The following is a 24,792-nucleotide window of genomic DNA, read 5'->3' as shown; positions in this document are numbered from 1 at the left end:
AAGAGAACGGAGCGTCCAATTTGAATAATTCAAAAAACATTTTACTTGTATTGACAAGATGAATAATTGATCAAATTTTCATGAAGGCAGGTCTAGCGGTTTCGGAGATCTAATGAAAAAAGTAAAAAAAATGCCATTCGGCGGTTAAAAATGATCATTAGACATATGCACATCAAATTATCAGATATTTTATAGAGATTTTAACAATAAGTATATTTTTTTTTTACATTTCTATGAGTTCCGTACCAATGCTTATGCGTTAGACAGCGGCGCGGCAGTTCAAGCAGTACGATTGCTTTGAAAAAAAGTTCAGAATTTCCAAAATATGTCAAAATGAAGAAAACATTTTTTTTTCAAAAAAATTTTTTGTTTTCAAAAAAAAATTTTTCTTTCAAAAAAAAATTTTTTTTTCAAATATTTTTTTTTTTCAAAAAAAAGTAATTTTTTGTCAAATTTATAGTTTCTCAAAAATCTAATTTTTTCGAAGTAAATTTTTTTCAAAAATGTTAATCGTTTTTAAAAAAATAATAAATTTTGGTACGGGAAGTTTCAGCAATTTGCCTTAAGGCACGATGCCCTAATTGCCTTAAGACAGAATTCCACTTACAGCTAGTTTAAAATCGATTCGGTAGTTTGAGCCTAAATGTGGACGAAAAGTTTAACACTTTTTTTCAAATTACAAAGAAACGGTTTGGCAGATCGTCTCACATAACTGACAAACGATAGTCCTCATTGAGATACATCTCAAATGGCTTTTAAATTTCTGAAATCGGTTCAGGCGTTTCTGAGAAAACGTCGATCAAAAAGGTCTAATTTTTACAAATGCCAAAAGAACGATACTGATTTATGCAAACTTTGATGAATTTTTAAAACTAAACGAGTTTAGTATGATCTAGAAGACTATGGTATCTACCGTCATAAAATTAGCGAATCGGATTTTTTTATGAAAACATAAACTTCTCCTTCGGGAGTTAATAAAATTTAGAACAATATCTGTAAATTTTATAATATAAAAGAATATATATTTATATAAATTTATTCATAGTACTAAATATTTGTAATAATAATAAAAATCGACGATTTTTTTTTAACTTTATTACAAGAAAACGGCCCGGCCGATCTTCATCAAAGGCTAATCAGCACGATTCTCAACCAATATCTTTCGAACGGTTTTTGAATTTTCAAAATCGATTCAGAATTGCGGGCTAAAACGTGGACGAAATTTTTTTCACTTTTATGCGATTTACAAAGAAACGGCTCGGCCGATCGTCACACAAAACTCAGAAACGCTAGTCCTCTTCCAAATACATTCGAATGGCTTTTAAATTTTTGAATTCGGACCAGCCGTTTTTGAGAAAACGTCAATTTACGGCACAAAATCTGTTCACACACAAGCACATATTCACACACACACACTTTTTCCAAATTTGGTCTCATTCGATTCAGAATGGCTTGAAACATCGAGAAAACATAAAATTAGCGAATCGGATTTTTTTATGAAAACATAAACTTCTCCTTCGGGAGTTAATAAAATTTATAACAACATCTGTAAATCTTATAATATAAAAGAATATATATTTATATAAATTTATTCATAGTACTAAATATTTGTACAGCAGTAATTAAATTTACAATGTAAATAAAATATAAGTAATTCACAGATATTTCACACGCAGGGTTTGTTTCTGCTTGTTAATGTTTCATTGATCATCACATTTTCTACTATGAACTTTCACCCTGTGTCTCCTCAAGTTGCTCGATTGTGTAAATTCTTTATTGCATGTATCACATTTAAAAGGACGGTCTTTGGTATGAGTGATCATGTGATATTTTAAATTACCTTTTCTTGAGAATGTCTGATAACATGTTTCACATTTAAAAGGGCGTTCTCCAGTATGAATATGCATGTGCATTGTCAAGACACCAGAGTGTGAGAATGTTTTACTACATATGTCACATTTGAAAGGTCGCTCATTGGTATGAGTGATCATGTGATATTTTAAATTACATTTTCTTGAGAATGTCTGATGACATGTTTCACATTTAAAAGGGCGTTCTCCAGTATGAATATGCATGTGCATTGTCAAGACACCGGAGTGTGAGAATGTTTTACTGCATATGTCACATTTGAAAGGTCGCTCATTGGAATGAGTGATCATGTGGTTTTTCAGAATATGTGATTGAGTAAATGTTTTATAACATATTTCACATTCGAAGGCGCGCTGTCCTGTATGAATAAGCATGTGATTTCTCAAACCTCTTTTTCGAATGAATGTCTTATTGCATATTGCACATTTGAAAGGGCGCTCTCCTGTATGAATAGGCATGTGATTTTTCAAATTTTTTCTTCGAATGAATGTCTTAAAGCATATTTGGCATTTGAAAGGAAGCTCTGTGCTATGTTGAACCATATGCGTTGCCAAAATCGAACTTTGTTTAAATGATTTATGACATACATCACACTTATGGATGCTTTTTTCGTTACGACTGAGTTCGTGATCTACCATGTGCTCTTTAGAATCATTCAATTCTGAAAAAGATCTATTACAAATGCCATGTTCATCAGTGGGTGTCTCGATTAACTCCTGCTTGACTTCTTCCTCTATCGTCACTTCGGAATTCATAAATCTTTCCAGATATGTTTCATCATCTTCAGGACACGATTCAGACTTAACAATAACATCTACATAATTAAATTCATCATCAGTTTCACGTTTAACGTCTTCCATTGAATATTCTGGTGGTTCAAGTTTGATTGTCTGATCATTCACAGACATAATCGTTGATTCCGGCATTTTTATGTAACTTCACCACGAATATTTAACAAATATTATTTGATTTAAAATTTAATAATCTATTTTTAATCAACAATCTTTTTGAATGTGATAATAACGACTTTAACTAAATTCACATTTGTTTTAGCTATAAAATATAAAAACGCTTTAGTAGCTTGACATTTGAAGCATAGAGTATGTTTTTATAAAGAAGAAGACGAGACACTTACCACCTTTGAGATATAAATTTTTATTTTGTTTAATATCCCGAGGAAAAAGTTTATGTATTCATAAAAAAATCGCTAATTTTATGTCATTCTGAATCGAATGAGACCAAATTTGGAAAAAGTATATGTGCGCGTGTGCGTGAACAGATTTTTTGCCGTAAATTGACGTTTTCTCAAAAACGGCTGGTCCGATTTCAAAAATTTAAAACTATAATTCTGAACGACTAACCATGCAAAGAAGTATCCGATTTTAAACAGCTGAAGATTTTCTACAACAAATGTAAGTATAGTTAGATTCATTATATTATTTGAGATATTTGAAAACAAAGTAGATTATTAAAAAGTAATAACCAATATTATTATATAATATACCAATAATATTAACCAATATACGCAGTGGAAATATCTGGAAATGTCTGAAGCAACGATTATGTCTGTGAATGATCAGACAATTAAACTTGAACCCCCAGAATATTCAATGGAAGACATTAAACTTGAAAATGAATTTGATGATCTTGAAAGTATTGTTAAGTCTGAATCATGTTTAGAAGATAATGAAACTTGTCTGGAAAGATTTATGAATTCCGAAGTGACGATAGAGGAAGAAGTCAAGCAGGAGTTAATTGAGACACCCAGTTATGAATATGGCATTTGTAATAGATCATTTTCAGAATCTAATTATTTGAAAGAGCACATGGTTGACCACACACCTATAAATGACAAAAAGGGTAACAATAAATGCAATGCAAGTAATAAGACATTTAAATATTCATCACAATTGCAACATCACATGATCACTCATAACACAGAACGCCCTTTCGAATGCAAAATCTGTGGTAAGACGTTCAAAGAAAAAAGCACTTTGAGAAGACATTTGCTTATTCATGTAGGAGAGCGCCCTTTCAAATGTGAAGTATGCAATCAGACATTCCTACGAAAATCTGATTTGAAATCACACATGGTCACTCATACCAAAGACCGTCCTTTCAAATGTGAAATGTGTAATCAGACATTCTCACTAAAATATAATCTGAAATCACACATGGTCACTCATACTAAAGAGCGTCCTTTCAAATGTGGAATGTGTAATCAGACATTCCCACGAAAATGTAATCTGAAATCACACATGATCACTCATACCAAAGAGCGTCGTTTCAAATGTCAAATATGTAGTGAAACATACTCATATTCGGGTGACTTGAAAAGGCACATGCGTATTCATACAGGAGAACGCCCTTTCAAATGTGAAATATGCAGTAAAACATTCTCACACTCTGGCGTCTTGACAATGCACATGCACATTCATACTGGAGAACTCCCTTTTAAATGTGAAATATGTAATCAGACATTCGTAAGAAAATGTAATTTAAAAAATCACATGATCACTCATGCCAAAGAGCGTTGTTTCAAATGTGAAATATGCAGTGAAACATACTCACAACCGAGCAACTTAAGGAGACACAAGGTGAAAGTTCACAGTAGAAAATGTGATGAAGATTAATGAAACATTAACAAGCAGAAACAAACCCTGCGTGTGAAATATCTGTGAATTACTTATATTTTATTTGCATTGTAAATTTAATTACTGCTGTACAAATATTTAGTACTATGAATAAATTTATATAAATATATATTTTTTTATATTATAAGAAAAATTAAATCTGGTAAATTAAATCTTTATTATTAAAGAGTACTCAGTTGTAATATTTCAGACAAAATAAATTTCAATGTTTGATCCATTAATGCCAATTTATACTGATCAATTAGTAGAATAGAGCAAAATTTTTGTTATCAAAATCCTAAACAGATTTCAACTGGTGGATTCAAATTGCTGGAACTTTCCGTACCGTAAAGAAATGTTCGAGGAATATTAAATGTTTTCGAATAGATTATTATAAATATTGTAACATTGTCTAATTTTTATAAGAGTTATATAAACTGAATTGCAAAGTTGAAATTATTTGTTTAAAGTATATTAAAACTTTAGTCAGAATTGAAAATAATATCTGAATTATTTTCTATATACAAAAAAAAAATTTTTTTGAAAAAAAAAATTTTGGAACAAAAAAATTTTTTTGGAAAAAAAAAAATTTTGGAACAAAAAATTTTTTTTTTCTAAAATTAATTATTTTGTTAAAACAAGCAAAAGCTTAGTTCTCTCAAAAACTGCCATTTTTTGCACATTTAGCTCTTTATCTCCGAAATCGGTGGGCCTGCCTTTATCAAAAACTAATCACCTCTTCTCCCAATATATTACTTATTAGTTATATTATTAGTAATATATTACAAATTGAATGTTTTTAGATCATTCAAATTGGATGCTCCGTTCTTTCAAAAACTCGATTTCTATTTTCTGCATTCTTTGCTCCATGTCTCCGAAACGGCTGAACCTGCCTTTGCCAAAAACTAATCAGCACATCTTCCTATCAATAGGAATCGAAGGTTTTCTAAACCATTCAAATCACACACACACACATCCATTTTTTCTGAGGTATGCCAAAATGTTCAAAAACCTTCAAAACGTCGAGAAATGTAAAAATTTTCAATTTCGATTTTTGGACGATTACAATAACACCCTACGGGAAGTTAAAAATAATAAAAACCGTCGAAATTTTTGTTAACATTTTATTACAAGAAAACGGCCCGGCCGATCTCTACCAAAAACTAATCAGCACGATTCTCAACCAATATCTTTCGAACAGATTTTGAATTTTCAAAATCGATTCAGAATTGCGGCTTAAAACGTGGACAAAAAAATTTTCACTCTTCTGCTATTTATAAAGAAACGGCTTGCCGATCGTCGCACAAAACTGACAAACAATATTCCTCATCGAGGTGCGAGGAGCCATGGCTTTTAAATTTTTGAAATCGGTCCAGCCGTTTCGAGAAAACACCGATTTATGGGAAAAAAAATCTGTTCACACACATACTTTTTATAATTCGGTATCATTCGATTCAGAATGACTTGAAACGTCGAGAAAACATAAAATTAGCAAATCGGATTTTTTGATGAAAACAAACTTCTCCCTCGGGAAGTTAATTGTATATTTATAATAGCATTAAAAATATTTATAATGTTTGAAAGAATAATGTAATTAGACATGATTGGTTTGTAATTGTAATTAGCATTTAGAACTTGAACCTTAGAGAAATGGAGTAATTGCTGATTAATAAATTCTATAATATTCGTTCATACAGTGAACTTATAACAATCTTGAAGAATCTGCATAGATAAATAGATATAAACTGCATAGATGTCCATGATGAAGTATATCTGTATATAAATGATTCACATCGACATGAACTATTGTTGTGCTTGATCTCATAGATAAATAAGCATAAACAATGCTTGATCTCTCATTTAGAGTAATAAATCTAAATATCAATTTATTCTTGATTATTCATAAAAATAAGCAACTTTGTAATACTTAATGATCAAAAAACATGTAGACTTCCAAAAGTGTCTGAGATATAATTCTGGAAAAGATGTATCTTCGGCATGATAGAATAAAGCTGTACTGCTTTAATAACTTTTAATATCTATAAAAATGCAGAGAATTATTATGTTAAACAACGCCTAAAGAAATATTGTTTTCACAATTTCACTCATCATGTAATTGTGTTTGAAAAACTTCATGTAATTAAAATTAACATACATTCATTGACTGCTTGTTTTTTTTTACTATTACGCTGGCGATACAGTTTCATTCTTTGAATAGCTATTGTATCTGTCTGCCTATAAAAATACCTCAGAAAAAATTGTGTGTGTGTGTATGTATGTATGGATACAATTTTTCGTCCACGTTTTCGGGCGCACGGATCAACCGATTTGAATGGTTCAAAAAACGTTCGATTCCTATTGATAGGAAGATGTGCTAATTAGTTTTTGGCAAAGGCAGGTCCAGCCGTTACGAGGATACGGAGCAAAGAGTGCAAAAAATATAAATCGAGTTTTTGAGTGAACGGAGCATTCGATTTGAATGATCTAAAAAACATTCAATTAGTAATGATTGGGTGAAGTGACTATTAGTTTTTGGCAATGGCAGGCCCAGCCATTTCGAAGAAACAGAGCTAAATGTGCAAAAAATGGCAGTTTTTGAGAGAACTAAGCGTCCAATTTAAATGATTCAAAGAACTTTCAGCTTGTTTTAACGAAATAATTGATTTTGGAAAAAAAAATCGTATCATTTTTTTGTTTGCATCGAAAATAATTCAGATTTTATTTTTAATTCTGACTAAAGTTCAAATATTCTTTAAACAAATAATTTTAACTTTGCAATTCAGTTTATATAATTCTTATAAATATTAACAATGTTACAATATGTATAATAATTTATTTGAAAACATTCAGTATTCCTCGAACATTTCGTTACGGTACGGAAAGTTCCAGCAATTTGCCTTAAGGCACGATGCCATACACCCCACTAGTTTTATTATTAAGTTACCGTAGGGTAAGTTATAGTGAATGCAAAAAAAACGACAATGAAAATTTTTATATATCTTTACGTTTCAGAGGTTTCTGAACCACCTTACAAAAAATGGATGTATGTATGTGTATATATGTGTGTGCAGATACAAATTTTCGTCGCCGATTTCGGGAACACCGATCAACCGATTTGAAAATTCAATAAACATTCGATTCGTGTTGATAGGAGACGTGCTGATTAGTTTTTGGCAAAGGCAGGTCTAGCCGTTCTGAAGATACGGGGCAAAAAGTGCCAAACACGGTAACTCAGTTTTTAAGAGAACGGACCACCGGATTTTAATAATTCACAAAACATTTTACTTGTATTGACAAGTTGAAGAACTGATTCAATTTTGGGAAGGCAGGTCTAGCGGTTACGGACTCTCAGAAAAAATATGTTAAAAAATATGATTTGGCAATCACAAATGTTTATTGGACATATGTACATCAAATTATCAGATATTTTATAGATTTTAATGTACACATTGTACACATTTTGTGTATTTTTTTTTTTTTGGGTTCCGTACCAAATTTTTTAATTACGGTACGGGAAGTTCCAGCAATTGGCCTTAAGACACAATGCCATGCACCTCACTAGTGTTCACTATTCAATCAAAGCAATCATACTCACGCAACACCACGACCAATCACAATCGACCCATATAGAAAGGATATCATAGATAGCGAATGACAAATCATTGGCACTCGACTCGAGCGTAACGCTTTTTCCGTTGCATTTGAACGGATTTACACCCTAGTCGCGCCTAAAGAAGTTTTACTTAAAAGAAACTGTAAATAATGATATGTTTACTGCATATTTTATACTATTCATAAATTATTTAATATTACATGAAAGAATATTTTATAACATATTACCAAATATTTAAATTCAATTTATCAATAATGCTTATACTTCATTGACTTTCACCACGCTTCTGGCTATGAACTGCCCTGTGTCTAGTCAAATTGTTCGATTGAGTAAATCCCTTATTGCAAATTTCACATCTATAAGGAAGCTCTCCGCTATGAACCAGCATATGTTTTTTCAGACTACAGGATTGTGTGAACGCCCTATTGCATATATTGCATTGATGAGGGCGTACTCCAGTGTGCAGCAACATATGACTTTTCAGACTCCCTAATTCTGTGAATGAGCGTTTGCATACGTCGCATTCGTAGGGGCGCACACCGCTGTGAATCATCATGTGTTTTTTCATATTACATAATTGTGTGAAGGCCTTCTTGCATATATCGCATTCATAGGGGCGTACTCCATTGTGAATCAGCATGTGACTTTTCAGATCGCTTGATTGAGTAAATGTCTTGTCACAAACATAGCATTTATAAGGGCGTACTCCGTTGTGTCTCAGCATGTGTCTTTTCAGACTGCTTGGACGGGAGAATGTCAGATTGCATAAACCACATTCGAAGGGACGTTCTTCAGAATGTGAAATCATGTGTGCTTTTAAGCCTTTTGATAGTGAGAAAGTCTTACCACAGACTTCGCATTTGAAAGGGCGTTCTTTGCTATGACTGGGCATGTGATCGAGCATATGCTCTTTTAAAAGATGTGATTCTGGAAATGATTGATTACAAATGCCACATTCATATACAAATTCCTCGATTGTATCCTGCTTGACTTCTTCTTCTATCGTCACATCGGATTTCATGAATCTTTCTAAACACGTTTTATCTTCCTCAGAAGTCGATTTTGGGTTAACTATAGCATCAGGAACATCACATTCAACCTCAATTTCGCTTTTAATGTCTTCTACTGAAGATTCTGGTGGTTCCATTTTAATTGCCTCAGCATTCATAGACATAATTGTTTCGTCTGACATTTTTTAAATATTTTCACTTACTCCCGTCTAATTAGTATATATTCACAAAATTAATTGTGTAATAAATAATAATATTTTAATATAATTATAGTTTAATTAATAATCTTTTAAAAAAATATAATTATTTCATCCAAATTTACATTTACTATTTGACATTTGAAGCATAGAGTATGTTTTAAGAAAGATGAGACATTCATCACATCGCTTTGAAATTTAAGTAGCGGCGCGTCTTTTGAATTCATTATTTCAACTGTCACGAAATACTTGTTTTTCAAATAAGTGATTGTTATTAATTACTGTTATTTGCAAATGAAACTAGTTGTGTAGTTAAAGGTGCCTTGAAGAAAATCACTGGAACTTTCCGTAGCGGGTTAAAATTTTAAAAATCTAAATTATTTTCGATAATCAAAAAAAAAACAATCTTTTCATCAACACAAGTAGCTGTCCAACTTATTTCTTTCAAAAAATTGTCATTTTTTGCACATTTTGCTCCGTATCCCCGAAACGGCTGCACTTGCCTCTGCCAAAATCTAATCACCCCTTCTTCCTATCATTACGAATTGAATGTTTTTTGGATCATTCAGCTCCGTTTTCTCAAAAACTCTATTTCTATTTTCTGCACTCTTTGCTCCGTATCTCCGTAACGGCTAGACCTGTCTTTCCCAAACACTATAATCAGCACATCTCCCTATCAAGGGGAATCGATTGTTTTTAACTTCCCGTAGGATAGTTATAGTAATGGGCCGAAAATCGAAAATGAAAGTTTTTGCATTTCTCAACGTTTTGAAGTTTTCTGAACATTTTGGCATACCTCAGAAAAAATGGATATGTGTGTGTTTCGTATGTCCGCATTTTTTCGTCCTCGTTTTCGGGCGCACGGATCAACCGATTTGAATGGTTTAAAAAACATTCGATTCCTATTGATAGGGAGATGTGCTGATTAGTTTTGGCAAAGGCAGGTCCAGCCGTTCCGGAGATACGGAGCAAAAAGTGCAGTAAATAGAAATCGAGTTTTTGAGAGATCGGAGCATCGGATTTAAATGATCCAAAAAACATTCAATTCGTAATGACGGGGAGAAGTGGTGATTAATTTTTGGAAAAGGCAGGTCCAGCGGTTTCAAAGATACAGAGCTAAATGTGCAAAAAATGGCAGTTTTTGAGACAACTAAGCGTCCGATTTGAATGATCTAAAAAACTTTCTGCTTGTTTCAACAAAATAATTGCTTTTGGAAAAAAAATTTTTGTTTTTAGATTTTTTTCGAAAAATATTTTTGTAATTTTAGATTAGAAATTCACAAAATCACCTAGGCTAAGCACAGTCTAAGCGCCACTCTGGTACAAATGTTTGCCCAGACTGGAGCACTTTTCCAATTTTGTGAAAACTATTGAAAAATGTGAAAATGCCGCCAAGCTAAGCACAGTATAAGTGAAAATGTCGCACTGAATTATTTGCAAATGCTTTTATACTGTGACTATACGGAAGCACTTTTTCAATAGTGTGTAAAATAGGCAACTATTTTTTTGAAATCGAATTCGAAATGAAATGAGGATTGTTAATGTTCTGGAGATAAATTGATTTATGCTTTGCATTTGATTTGCTCAGATATAACAAGATAGCAAAAATAATGAAAGTTACAGTATTTGTAATAATATATTTGAAAATGTTTAAAATTACTTGAATATTTCATCACGGAAAGTTCCAGCAATTTGGCTTAAGGCACGATGCCATACACCACTAGTTGAACTATTCAAATCGGTTGATCCGTGCGCCCGAAAACGTGGACGAAAAACTGTATCCATACATACATACATACACACTCAGGCACACACACATCCATTTTTCTAATTAAGATAGAAGATTACAATAACTTACCCTACGGGAAGTTAGTAAAACACAACAGGCTGCGGCAAGCCATCATCTGGCTGATTTTAAGTAAATCAGGTTGCCCAGATTTTGCCCTACCAATAGATAAACTAGTGGCGCGTGCTTTAAGGCAAATTGCTGGAACTTTCCGTAGCAAAAACTAAATTTAAAAAAAAAGTTTGCAAAACTCATGAAAAATTAGATTTTTAAAAAAAATTAAAATTATTTAAAAATTTGACTTAGTTGAAAAACTCGAGATTTTATATTTTGATTTTTTCTTGTATTTTGAAAATTCTGAACTTTTTTTTAAGCAATAGCGCTGCATAGCTGATTTGTAGTCGAAATATCAAAGCGCGTAAGCGCCGCGTAGTAGTCTAACATGTAAACATTGGTACGGAACGCATATAAATGTACACAAAATTTGTACTTATTATTATATTCTTTATAACATTTCTGATAATACGCTGTACATATGTCTAATGTTCAGTTTTGACCGCCAAATAGCATTATTTTTTACTTTTTTTATTGGACCTTCAGTTTGAATTGTCTTTACAATAAATTTTACCAGTTGCTCATTTCGTCAATACAAGTAAAATGTTTTTTGAATTATTCAAATCAGTTGATCCGTGTTCGTACAATCGTCGACGAAAATTTGTATCGGCACACGCACACACACACACACACCTACATTTTTTCTGAGGTATCATTTTATCCTCGTAATTGTAATTTATACTTATTTATCTAAGCTCGTAATTATTCTTCGTAAAGATTTGTTTGGGTTTATATTTTCTCTAATAATTGAAATTTTTTGTATATCCTCACGTTTCAAAGTTTCTAAACATTTTGGCATACTTTAGATTTGAATTATTCAAAAAGCATTTGATTCCTATTGATGGGGAGACGTGCTGATTAGTTTTTGGCAAAAAGTTGGTCCAGCCGTTTCGGAGATACGAAGCAAAGAGTGCAGAAAATAGAAATTAAGTCTTTGAGAGAACGGAGCATCTGATTTGAATGATTCAAAAAACATTTAACTTGTGTTGATAGTGTGCAGAAATAATGCATATATTTTCAACAAAATCACAAATATGTTGGAAAAAATATATAATAAGAACAATTAAACATTTTTACATTCAAAAAATATATATTTCAATATATAAAAGTGCGACCTAAAGAGAGATAGATAAGATAAAAAGTATTTTTTACAATAGCTGATCATACATATGCATTGTTATTTACACATATTTTTCTACCCTTGGGTACTTTAAATTACATTATTGATCTTAATATATACAGTGAATATTGTGAATATAGCGAGATTACAAATTGAGTGGCACTATGTCGGTGGTCGGTAAGTCAGTTTGTGTATGTATTTTGAAGAGTAGTAATGTCTATTCAGTGGGTCCCTTATTTTGTTGAGTACGAGTCGCAGTGTCTTATTTTGTAATGTCTGTAGTTTTCGTAGGTTAGTCTTAGTCGTCGCGTTCCATGCCGGAGCGGCGTATGTCAGTATGGGTCTTATTAGTGTCAAGTAAAGTGTTCGCTTGTTCTTCAAGCTTAGCGGGCTGTTGTGGTTTAAGAGAGGTCTCAGTAGATTTAACATCCCGTAAGCCTGTCCAATTTTTGTATTAACATGTTTTGTGAAGCTGAGTCTATGGTCCAGGGTCACACCAAGATATTTGACATCCTTGGACCACTCAACTTCACAGACCAATATTTTAATTTTGTCCAGGTCAGTCAGTCTAGTCGTGGCATTTCGGCTCTTTGTGAAAAGAATAGCCTCCGTCTTTTGCGGATTGATTTTAATTTGCCATTTGTCAGTATATTCAGTTAGTTTGCTATGTGTGTCTGTATCTTTGTAGTCAGTAGTGTAGGTGAGCGTGATGATTTGTATATGGCAGTATCGTCAGCAAACGTCAGTAACGTTGTGTCGGCGTCAGTGGGTATGTCGTGAATGTAGACGTTAAACAGTGACGGTCCCAGGATTGAGCCCTGCGGTACTCCCGCCGTCACTTGTTTAACCGTCGAAAGTCCGTTGTCTACTTGTACAGTGAAGTTGCGGTCTGAGAGGTATGAGTGTAAAGTTCTCGTTATGTACGGTGGAAAGTTTAGTTGGATAAGTTTATGTATAAGTCCGTCCATCCAGATGGTGTCAAACGCCTTCTCAAAGTCGAGTAACACCCGTCCGGTATGGTTTTGTCTATTGAAATTGAGAACTGTATTTTCTATGAGATTTGTTAGTGGGTGTAGTGTGGAGTGTCGTTCTTTGAAGCCGTATTGTGCGTTAGGTATGATTTTGTTGTGTCTTATGTGTTTGTTAAGTCTTTTGAGTAGTACCTTTTCGGCTACCTTACTCATTGTGTTGAGGAGGCTGATCGGTCTGTAGTTCTGTGGTATGTCTGGCTGCTTCCTTGGCTTCACTATTGGAAATATGGTGGAGATTTTCCAAGAAGTGGGAAAGCAGCCTTTTGTCATTATTCTATTTATTATCCGGGTAAGTAAAATGTAGGCGTTCGTCGGCAGTTGTTTAAGTATTATGTTTTGTAGTCCGTCCGGTCCCGGTGCTTTTCTGTTCGGTAATTTTTTAACTATTGTCTTTATTTCGGAAACTGTGGCAGGGTCTATTCGTAAGTCTTTGTCCCTGTGGAGGTCAGTGAAGTCTTGAATTGTCTCGTGTACGTTTTGTTTCAGGTCTGCGTTTGACATATTGGCATTTTGTTTATGTATGTTTTCAAAGTTTTTTGCCAATATTTCCGCTTTGTCTGCTGGTGTCGTTGCGTAATTGTTGTCAGTTAATTAGAGTGGAGGTATGGATGCTGGTTTCCGCGTCAGTCTTTTTGCTGTCTGCCAAATTTTGTGTGGGTCAGTATTTATGTTCTCGAGTCTTTTGGTCCAAGTGTTATTTCGGTGGTCACGTATATCATTGGAAATAATTTTTGTCAGTCTGTTGACATGTTCCTTGAGTAGTCTGTCACCGGTACGTTGCCACAGTTTCTTTGTATGATTTTTAAGTTGTATTTTCAATAAAATGTGTTCTGGCAAGTCGTTGGCTGGTGTTGTTCTTGAGTCTAGTGTCGGTATAGTCTGTTGTACGGCGTCTGTGATTGTCAGTGTAAGGTGTGTTACAGCCTCCTCAATGTCAGCGTTGGTATCGATTGGCATAGTGTGTCGTGTGTTATCTGTGATGATGTCTCTGAAAAATGGCCAGTTGGCTCTGGTGTAATCTAAAAATTTGCGTTTGGGAGTCTGGTCTACGTCTAGTCTGTCTGAAATGGTCATGAAAACTGGATTATGGTCGGAGTTGAAAAGTGTTCTTGTTATGGGTTCGGATGTTACGTGTAGATTTTTTGTCAATGCCAAATCGATCGTACTGTGATGGTGCGTCTGTACGGTGGCGTATCTGGTCGGCGTGTCAGGATAATGTAGTTGTGCGTCTGTGGTGTTGTGTTCGGTCAGGTATTCGTAAAGTCTGTTTCCGTTCGCGTTGTTGAAGTTACAGTTCCAAGATGTGTGTTGTGCGTTAAAGTCTCCTGCCATAAGTACAAATCTGTTCGAGTCCAGTAGTCTTTGTAAGTCCGTATGTTCTAGTCTGCTTGCCGGGATGTAAATCGATATTATGGTTACTTTTTGACCTCTCTTATATACATTAATAGCTGTTATTTCAGAACCGCCCGCTGTCAGGTTTGGCACTTGCTCGTGTCTGATGTTAGACTTGATCAAAATCGCAGTGCCGCCCCATCCGCGTGCGTCCGTCTGTCTGTCGTTTCTGTAAACTTTGTAATTGTTGATATAGAGTCTGTACGTAGGTTTTAAATGTGTCTCGTTAATCATTACTATGTCCAGATCGTATTTTGTTATCGTCTGTCTCAGTTCGTCAACGTTGTTTTTAAGTCCATTTGAATTGAAATGCATTATTTGTAAGCCTTGCGATTGGTTTACGGTGATGATGTAAGAAAGTTCAAAATTGTTGTGTATTTGTCGTTATAAGTCATGTTTGTGTTAAGTGTTTTTGTCAGTTTGTATAGCTCACTGAAAATTTGCTTTACCTGGGGATCCGCAAATAGCTTCCTGATCTCGCCCATAGCAGCAAAGAGTCCTTCCGGGGTGTTTAGGTCTGGATCGGGCTGGCTGCAGGCAGGCCGTGTTGGTGGTTGCGATAGCGCAGGCCGGATCTGTGATGATGCAGGCTGGACCATTGTTTGTGAGGACTGGACCATTGATCTGTATGGTGATGATGAGATAGGGAGTTGAGGATATTCAGGTCGGACGTTGGGACTATTGTTGTTGGAGTTTACAGCTGACGAGAAGCTCCTAGTCAGTGGCACTGTTGTTGGTGCTGGCCTATATGCTTGTCTTCACCTGAGAGCGTCGCTTTCCCTCTTTTCTTTGTAATTAATAAGAGCGCTGCATTTGGAATAATTTGCCGCGTGTTCACTCTTGCAATTGACACACATCGGTGCCTCATGTCGTAGTTTCTGGCACGCTCCTGGCGCGTGCACATTGAGATACTTTATACACCTGTACTTTAGGTCACAGGTGTACGATGTGTGACCAAAGTTTAAACATTTGTGGCACTGCAGCGCTCTGTTCTGCGGTCTATAGGCTACCCAGGAGAAGATGTGTCCACCAATGTTGGTTATCGACCTTACCTCCGACATATTCTAGTCTTTATCGAGGAGAACAATGTATATAGGTAATTTGTGTTGTCCACCATCTGAGGTTTTCCTCTTTATCTGCACTACTTGCCTGGCTTTAATCCCTTTCGACAGGAGATCTTCATGAACCTCTGTCTCTGTAATTGATGGATGTAGACCTGTTATGGTTATTTTCTTCGGCATTTCCTCTTTGATTGTATAGGTATAAAATTGATAATTGCAGTCCCTTAACATTTCTTTGATCTTCTCGTGTTCTTTAGCGGTGTCAGTGAAAATTTTGTGTAGATTATTATGGAGGTATTGATATTTAAAATTAATTTTAGATGTTTCTCTTAGATATTTAATCGTTTTTAAATCTATTTGACCTTTTATGATAATCGGTGGGATTTTTGCCTCTTTCGTGGTGGTGTTCTTGGGTGTCACAGTTCGGACTCCTGAGGTAGATGGTTCCGACCTAGTAGTGGTTTTCTCAGGCTCCTTGTTCTTTTTCGCCCTCTTTCGGCGTGTTACCTTCCTGTAGTCCTCACTCTCCCTATCAGTATCCATATCTGTACGGTCCGTGAGCGCTTCATATTTATTTTTTAGTGCAGTACTTGTCTGCACGTCTTCTTCTGATTTATGTTCGATTTATATTTGACATCTTGAATTTTTTCCCAGGCCCCTGCCCGGGAAGACCTAAACCTTTAAAGTACGTGTTCTATATCTACAAAGGCTGTGTTTCAAAACAATTGCTGAATTTGAAGCACACAAGCGCCATCTGTTATATGCTGAAAACACTCATACGGAGTAAATCGTATTTGTTCTATTTTTACCCCCCATGGCACCTACCAAATTTTGGTGATTTACAAAAACACAACAATAGATGGCGACATAATTAATTTAAATTTTACCATAAATTAATTTAATTCTTACCAGTGGCTGTTTTGCAATATGATTAACCAATCAAAAAACTTGCTGGGTTGACTCTCACATTAATGTTGTTTTCTTTTATGTAAATTTAATGAATATCGTCTACCAAATGTTTTATTGCATATTTCACAAATATGAGATTTTTCCTTGATATGAGTAAGTTTGTGCCGAATCAAAGTTTCGTTTGTGGCAAAATTTCTATTGCAAGTCTTACACCTATAAAGGTTTGCTCGGATGTGAACATTCATATGCCGAGTTAATGCTCTTGTTGTTGGAAAAGCTTTATTGCATGTTGCACATTTAAAATTGCTTTCGTTGGTATGGATGATTTCGTGATGTTTCAACTCATGTTTAGTTTTAAAAGCTTTTTTGCACGTCTCACATTTGTAAGGGGACTCTCCTGTATGAATCATTTCGTGACGGATCATTAATTGTTTTGTTGAAAATGTTTTAATGCATATGGTACATTTATATTTGCTTTCATTGGTATGCATCTTACCATGTTGTTTTAATTCATATTTTGTTTTAAATGCTTTTTGGCATATTTCGCATTTATAAGGGCGCTCTCCAGTGTGAATCATTTCATGAAGATTTAATATTTGTTTTGTTGCAAATGATTTATTGCATGTTGCACATTTATGATCGCTTTCTCTGGTGTGGATAAATTCATGTCGTTTTAGTTCCAATTTTGTTATGAAAGCTTTATTGCATATTTCACACTTATGAGCACGTTCTCCAGTGTGGATCCTTTCATGCCGATTTAATAGTTGTTTTGTTATGAAAGCTCTATTACACGTAGCACATTTATGAAGGTGTTGCCCAGTGTGGATCCCTTTATGTACTTTTAATGTGTCTTTTCTTGTAAATGTTCTATTGCATATATCACATTCATAGGGTCTCGAGATAAGAGCAGTGGTTTGTTTTTTGGTGATTCTGTTCATTAAATTACTTGAATTACTTATGTCTTCATTATAAATATTAGAATTAGTTGATGCAACTTGCTCGTCAATTATTTTTTGCTTGTTTTCAACATCTATCGTTACTTCAGACTTTAAAACACATAATTTGTCGTTGTCTGGACATATTTCTGATATTTCATAATCATCTAATTCTTGTTTCACGTATGCATAATCAAAATCTTGATTCTCTTGAGGATAACCATCAAATTCTTGTTTCACTTGTGGATAATCATCAAATTTTTGTTTCTCTTGAGAACAATCATCAAATTCTTGTTCCACTTGAGGATAATCATCAAAATCTTGTTTCACTTGAGGATAACCACTATCAAAATCTTGTTTCTCTTGAGAATAACCATCAAATTCTTGTTTCACTTGAGGATGATCATCAAATTTTTGTTTTTCTTGAGAACAATCAACAAAGTCTTGTTTATCTTGAGGACAACCATCAAATTCCTGTTTTACTCGAGGATATTCATCAGAATCTTGTTTCTCTTGAGGATAATCATCAAATTCTTGTTTCACTTGAGGATATTCATCAAATTCTTGTTTCACTTGATGATAAGTTAATGTATTTAGCTTGAAAAAGATTTTTAACTATTACTTTAAATTATATTTTGATTATTTTATCTTTTAAATTATTATTTATATAATAATAAAATTTAGTAATTAATTATCTATATTATTTTAATAATTAAGTTAATAAAATTTAATTAATTAAATCTTATATTTTCAAAATATATGCTTAATTTCAAGCTCATTTACTATAATAATAAATTATCTCATTTATAATAAATATATGGGTTAAATAAGTAATAAAAAAAATATAAAATTGTAAGAATTTGTCCTGTAAAAATATAAGGATCTTCAACTGGTCAAGCTCCAATTCATGTTAATACGATTAAAATATTTAAAAAAAAATCAAAATAAGATAATATAGAAGAATAGTATTAGAAACAAATTCATGTTTCTCTTGAAGACAATAATCAAATTCTTTTTTCACCTGAGGATATTCAATTGGTTCATCTTTAATTGTTGTGTTTGAATTTGTTTCTTCAGACATTTTTGACTTTTGTAGGTCCTTGTAAACAAATTAGCAAGGGTTTCTAAAAAGTAGTAAAAGCTTACAAAATTATAATATAAGTTACTATATATAATTATAAGATGGTTTCGAATGTATATTACATATGTTTCAATACTTATATATATGTATATAGTACAAGCATGTATATAGTACTTATATATAGTATGTACAAAGCCAGATCGGTTGGGATTTGACTCCGCTTCAGAGAGGAGTTATATCCACTTAACGACTCCACAACTCCGACAACTTTGAAATATACTTGACACAAATGAGTTTTCTAGCGTGTTGTCAACATATCTCAGGATTTATTAAGACTTTGGAAATATATTTCAAATAGTTCAAATATTTCTGTTCATTTAATTATAATAATTATTATTTTATGCATTTCAATATGCATGCGAATCACAAATTGACAAAAAACTTGGAACTTAAAATCAATTTTGTAATTATTTTTGAAGAGAAAATATAGAATTCTTTGAATACGCTTATTTTTATATAAAAATAATGCAGCAAACCGAATATATGAAATAAGAACAAATCTTTCAAATCAATATTTTTCACAAAATAATAATACACCACATTCTTTTATTATTTCCTTTTCGAGAATCATTACATCAGGTACTTTGATTAGCATACTATTACTTTTACACAATTATAAAATCATAATTGTGTAAAAGTTATAATATAATACTAAATATTTTTTAGCTTTTGAAAGAGCTCATTTATGGAGAAACATTATCTTATACAGAATATGCAATACATAATAGCATCATTTTGAGACATTATATACCTGGAAAGTCCTAAAACTAGCTGTGAGACGAGAAAAAAAACACTTCTTTCGACCCAAATCTTTTGTAATAGTAAAAAATCTCAAGCAATTATCTGCACATGTTAACAGATTTAGTATCAGTTTAGGGAAGTCGAATATGACAAATCCAGTGAGACAACTCCACTCAAATTCACTCTGAGGCAGGAGTTGTATCGAAGTGATAACTCCGGAGTGAGTTACCCATCTCCAATATAAATAAATATATATATATTTTTAATAGTCAAGTCATGGATTTTTTTCCATCATCAGGTTTCTTCTGTCAAAAACATTTTTTATATAGACTAACTCTATTAATGACGAAGAATACAGAATATTAAGTAAAAAAGGTTTTTTTAATATAAAGGAATGGATTATGTACCAAATAAAAGTAAAGAAAGGTTTAAAAAAATATAAAGATTATAGGAAAATAAAAAATAAAATTGAGTAGCAAAAATTATTTACCTGCAATATAAATCTATATATCCATATCATAAAATTTTTTTTTTGTTACAAAACACTTATTAATTAATTTTTTTGAGAGTATTTATACATATTTATATATAAATTATTTATTATTCAACAAATACAAAAAACACTTGTGACTTTGACATTTCTATTTCATTGTGAAATCAGGTTAAACAACTATGAAAAAAAACTCTAGAATGGATAGTTAACGGGTCCTCCGCCCAGACGTGAAGGCGCTGCTTTTGGCATTCAAATTAAGGGCGCAAAATTTGAAATGAAAATTAATGAATTTCAGTAACCGGGTATTTGAAACTAAATTTAGTATTACAATCGTATTAAGTTTTGTAATAATACAATAATAAAAAAAAATATACTAGATAATAATTATAAACTAGTGGTATATAGCATAGTGTTTTACAGCATCAAATTGCTGGCACTTCCCGTATCGTAGCGAAATGTTCGAAGAATATTAAATGTTTTCAAACAGATTATTATAAATATTGTAACATTGTCTAATATTTATAACAATTATATAAACTGAATTGCAAAGTTGAAATTATTTGTTTAAAGTATATTAGAACTTTTTGTCAGAATTAAAATTAAAATCTTAATTATTTTCGATATACGAAAAAAATTAAAACAATTTTTTTTGTCCAAAAGCAATTATTTTGTTAAAACAAGAAGAAAATTCTTTGAATCATTCAAATCGGACGCTCAGTTCTCACAAAAACTGCCATTTTTTGCACATTTAGCTCTGTATCTTCGAAATGGCTGGACCTGTCTTTGCCAAAAACTAATCACCTCTTCTCCCAATCATTACAAATTGAATGTTTGTTAGATCATTCAAATCGGATACTCCATTCTATCCATAGATAAAAGAAGAGTTGATTTTATCAAAAACCCGATTTCTATTATCTGCACTCTTTGCTTTGTTTCTCCGAAACGGTTGGGCCTACCCTAATCAGCACATCTTGAATATACTTAGGAAACGAATGTTTTAAACTTCCCGAAGGAAAAAATTATGTTTACATAAAAAAATCCGACTCGCTGATGATTTTATGTTTCTCGACGTTTCGTCATTCTGAATTGAATGAGACCAAATTTGGAAAAAGTATGTATGTGTATGTTGTGTTTGTGAACAATTTTTTGCTGTTTTCTCCAAAAACGGCTGGACCGATTTTAAAAATTTAAAAGCCATTCGATGTATCTCGATGAGGACTAGCGTTGTGCAACGATCGTTCAGAGCGTTTCTTTGTAAATCGCAGAAAAGTGACAAATTTTCGTCCACGTTTTAGCCCGCAATTTTGAAACGATTTTGAAAATTCAAAAGCCGTTCGATAGATATTGGTTGAGAATCGTGATGATTACTTTTTGATAAAGATAGGCCGGGCCGTTTTCTTGTAATAAAGTTTTTTGAAAAAAAAATCGATTTTTATGATTTTTTTGACGGTAGACACCATAGTCTTGTAGACGGCCCTCGTAATTTTAAATATTCTTCAAAGTTTGCAAAAATTAGTATCGTTTTTTGGCATTTGCCAAAATTAGACCTTTGATCGAATTTTTCTCAAAAACGCCTAAACCGATTTCAGAAATTTAAAAGTCATTTGATGTATCTCAATTAGGACTATCGCCTGTCAGTTTTTGTGAGACGATCTGCTGAGCCGTTTTTTTGTAATTTGAAAAAAAGTGTTAAACTTTTCGTCCACGCATTTAAGCTCGAACTACCGAATCGATTTTAAAAAATGAAAAACAGTTCGAAAGATATGGTATAATCCAATCCAAGTTTTTTTTGGTCTTTCGACTTATTGATTACGTTTCAAGTTTTTCAGATTCTTTTCGGATTCAGGATTTTGTGTATAATTGTAAGTAATACTACTGAGTTTATACAAAATTTTCAAATTTCCACGAACAGAGATAGAAAATGATTTAAGTATTTCTTCTTTGACCTGCTTTTGAAAAGTTTCAACTAACATTCTATGAATTAAAGTAAATTTAATAAAAAGTATGTTTGTAGAGCAGGGCGAGGCACAGAGGTCCAATTTGACTTTGAGCAATTCTAAATTATATTATGAAAACCAAACCAATTATATCACAACAAATAGCACATTTCAAATGAAACTGCCAGCTACTACATCATTGTAGAAATGTGCTTTTTTGGTGTCATATTTTATAAAATAATTACATTTATAACTAATGCTAAAAAACTACCAACGGAAGGAAGAAAATACTTTTATTCGATTTTCAAAGATTACCGATTATCTCCGATAGCAAAGTCATAAGAATCAAGGTTTAGCTAGTCATACATATTTTATGTAGGCTAATTTATATGTATTTACATACCTACAATTCGAATTTTTTCATGATAATCTGCTGTATTTAGTAGTTAGTATGTAATGTAATCTAAGAAAATATATATGCATATACATAAAGAAGTTTCAATTTCTTAATAAACATTATTTTCGTTAATAATTAGTCCGGTTGATCAAGGTCCTAATGTATGTACATATATCAGGGCCCATTGCCTCAGAACAAAACCCGACAATATTCAAAGCAATAAACATAAGTTTTGCCATTTAAATTAAATTTTCAACTGTTCATTTCCATAATAAAATTTTCGCTTTTATTGAAAATAAATTAATACAACTTCCTATTTCCAAGTAACATCTTCAATCATATATCCGTGCTACCGAAATCATAGAAGAAAAACTGTACCCAAATATACATTCACACACAACATAGTATAACAAAATAATTAGAAATCTTTGAAATGTAAACATATGATGCAAAACAAAATTTTATTATCAATTTTTGGACGATTACTATGACCAACTCTCCGGGAAGTTAATAAGTGACCAATAAAAACAAATATTGTTCAAGGTCCTTTTTTACACAACAAGTTTTAATTTTTATGTTATTCATATACATATATACATAATTAAATAAAAAACAATTTGATTTAAATAATGACCCTGTATATTCTTGTAAAACTTCTGGCGTAACAATATTTGTGAGCAATGTGAGCAATAAATAAAGTTAATATATTGTATAAGTCACCACAAATATTTTCAAAGATACTTATAAGCAATAATAAGTCTGCTAATTATAATTATAATGTGTTTAAAATTATGAAAATTTAATCCTCTATTATAAATTGTTCTACAGTATGAACAGTTTTATATTGGTTTAATGATTGCCAAGCTGCGAATGTTTTATTGCATGTGGTTCATCAATGATTGCTTCTCTTATGTGGATTAATTCATGTCGTTTTAAATTTCGTTTTAAACTGAGTGCTTTATTGCATATCTTACATTTATATGGTTGTTCTCCTGTATGAATCATTAGATGTTGGTTTATATATATCTTTTCTTGTGAATGATTTATTGCATAAAGCACACTTATGAGGACGGATTCCAGTGTGGATCATTTCATGCAGACTTAAATATTTTTTTTTTTGCGAATGTTTTTTTACATACTGCACATTTATGATTGCTTTCTTTAGTATGAACAAATTCATAGTTTAAATCTTGTTTTAATTTGAATGCTTTATTGCATATTTTTTATTTGTGGTCGTTCTCCAGTATGAATTATTGAATGTCGCTTTAACCTTTCTTTTGCTATGAATGCTTTATTACATATTTTGCACTTGTAAGGACGTTCTCCTGTATGATTCCTTTTATGTGAATTAAATCTTTATTCATTTTAAATGCTTTATTACATATTTCACATTTGTAAGGACGTTCTCCTGTATGAATCCTTTTATGTCGAATAATGCACCATTTTATTATAATGCTTTATTACATATTTCACATTTGTAAGGACGTTCTTCTGTATGAATCCTTTATGTCGAATTAATTCACCATTTGTTATAAATGCTTTATTACATATTTCACATTCGTATAGGCGTTCTCTTGTATGATATTTTTTGTGTTGTCTTAAATTACTATTTGTTTTAAATGCTTTATTACATAGTTCACATTTGTAATGACGTTCTTCCGTATGAACCTTTTTATGTTGACTTAAAGTCCAATTTTGTTGTAAATGCTTTATTACATGTTTCACATTTGTAACGACGTTCTTTGTGATGATATTTTTGTGTTGTCTTAAATTACTATTTGTTTTAAATGCTTTATTACATAGCTCACATTTGTAATCACGTTCTTCCGTATGAACCTTTTTATGTTGACTTAAAGTCAATTGTTGTAAATGCTTTATTACATGTTTCACATTGTAAGGACGTTCTTCCATATGAATCTTTTTATGTTGATTTAAATTACCATTTGTTGTAAATGCTTTATTACATATTTCACATTTGTAAGGATGTTCTCTCGCATGAAATTTTTTTATGTTGACTTAAATAATCATTTGTTGTAAATGCTTTATTACATGTTTCACATTTGTAAGGTTGTTCTCCTGTATGAATCATTTTATGTTGACGTAAGGTGATAATTGTTGAGAAATTTTTATTGCAAGTTTACATTCCAAGGGTTGTTTCAAGTTTAGGGTAGTTTTAAGTTTTCCTAACTTTTTTTTAACTGATTTATTGCATTCACTTGTAATATCACTGCTCTAAATCACTTGACTCTCTGACATGGTTTTGTTCTTACTAGTGTTGCAACATGCTCATCAATCGGTTCATGCTTTACTTCTTCCTCAAATGTTACTTCAGATTTTAAAAATTGCTGTAGACATATTTCCTCGTTTTCCGTATAAGAATATCATCAAAATGTGATTCATCTGGATCATCAAT

At 32.4% G+C, this 24,792-nt stretch overlaps 4 protein-coding genes across 4 annotated transcripts in view; 1 reads left to right on the top strand and 3 right to left on the bottom strand.

Annotated features, from left to right (window-relative positions):
* Positions 1 to 1,700: 1,700 nt before the first annotated feature.
* LOC113377093 (gastrula zinc finger protein XlCGF8.2DB-like) lies at positions 1,701 to 2,884 on the bottom strand. The gene has a single exon (XM_026617291.1). The coding sequence runs from the start codon at positions 2,793 to 2,795 to the stop codon at positions 1,701 to 1,703; it is 1,095 nt and encodes a 364-aa protein (XP_026473076.1). The 5' UTR covers positions 2,796 to 2,884.
* Positions 2,885 to 3,413: 529 nt separating this feature from the next.
* On the top strand, positions 3,414 to 4,502 carry LOC113391240 (zinc finger protein 239-like). The gene has a single exon (XM_026627187.1). It carries the CDS (start codon positions 3,414 to 3,416, stop codon positions 4,500 to 4,502), a length of 1,089 nt encoding a protein of 362 aa, XP_026482972.1.
* A 3,875-nt stretch (positions 4,503 to 8,377) lies between these two features.
* LOC113363656 (zinc finger protein 239-like) lies at positions 8,378 to 9,346 on the bottom strand. Its single transcript, XM_026606137.1, has one exon. It carries the CDS (start codon positions 9,305 to 9,307, stop codon positions 8,381 to 8,383), a length of 927 nt encoding a protein of 308 aa, XP_026461922.1. The 5' UTR covers positions 9,308 to 9,346; the 3' UTR covers positions 8,378 to 8,380.
* Positions 9,347 to 23,801: 14,455 nt separating this feature from the next.
* The window catches only part of LOC113391238 (zinc finger protein 678-like), a 4,744-nt gene continuing 3,753 nt past the window's right edge, over positions 23,802 to 24,792 (bottom strand). The window contains exon 4 of the mRNA XM_026627186.1: positions 23,802 to 24,394. Coding sequence (XP_026482971.1) covers positions 23,802 to 24,394 — 593 coding nt within the window. The remainder of the gene's footprint in view (positions 24,395 to 24,792) is intronic.

The sequence above is a fragment of the Ctenocephalides felis genome, unplaced genomic scaffold, assembly GCF_003426905.1.
Source record: "Ctenocephalides felis isolate EL2017-DRISC unplaced genomic scaffold, ASM342690v1 CF-g0.4_SCAFFOLD_00845, whole genome shotgun sequence".
In the NCBI taxonomy this organism is placed as follows: domain Eukaryota; kingdom Metazoa; phylum Arthropoda; class Insecta; order Siphonaptera; family Pulicidae; genus Ctenocephalides; species Ctenocephalides felis.
This window is presented reverse-complemented; position numbering and strand designations above follow the sequence as displayed.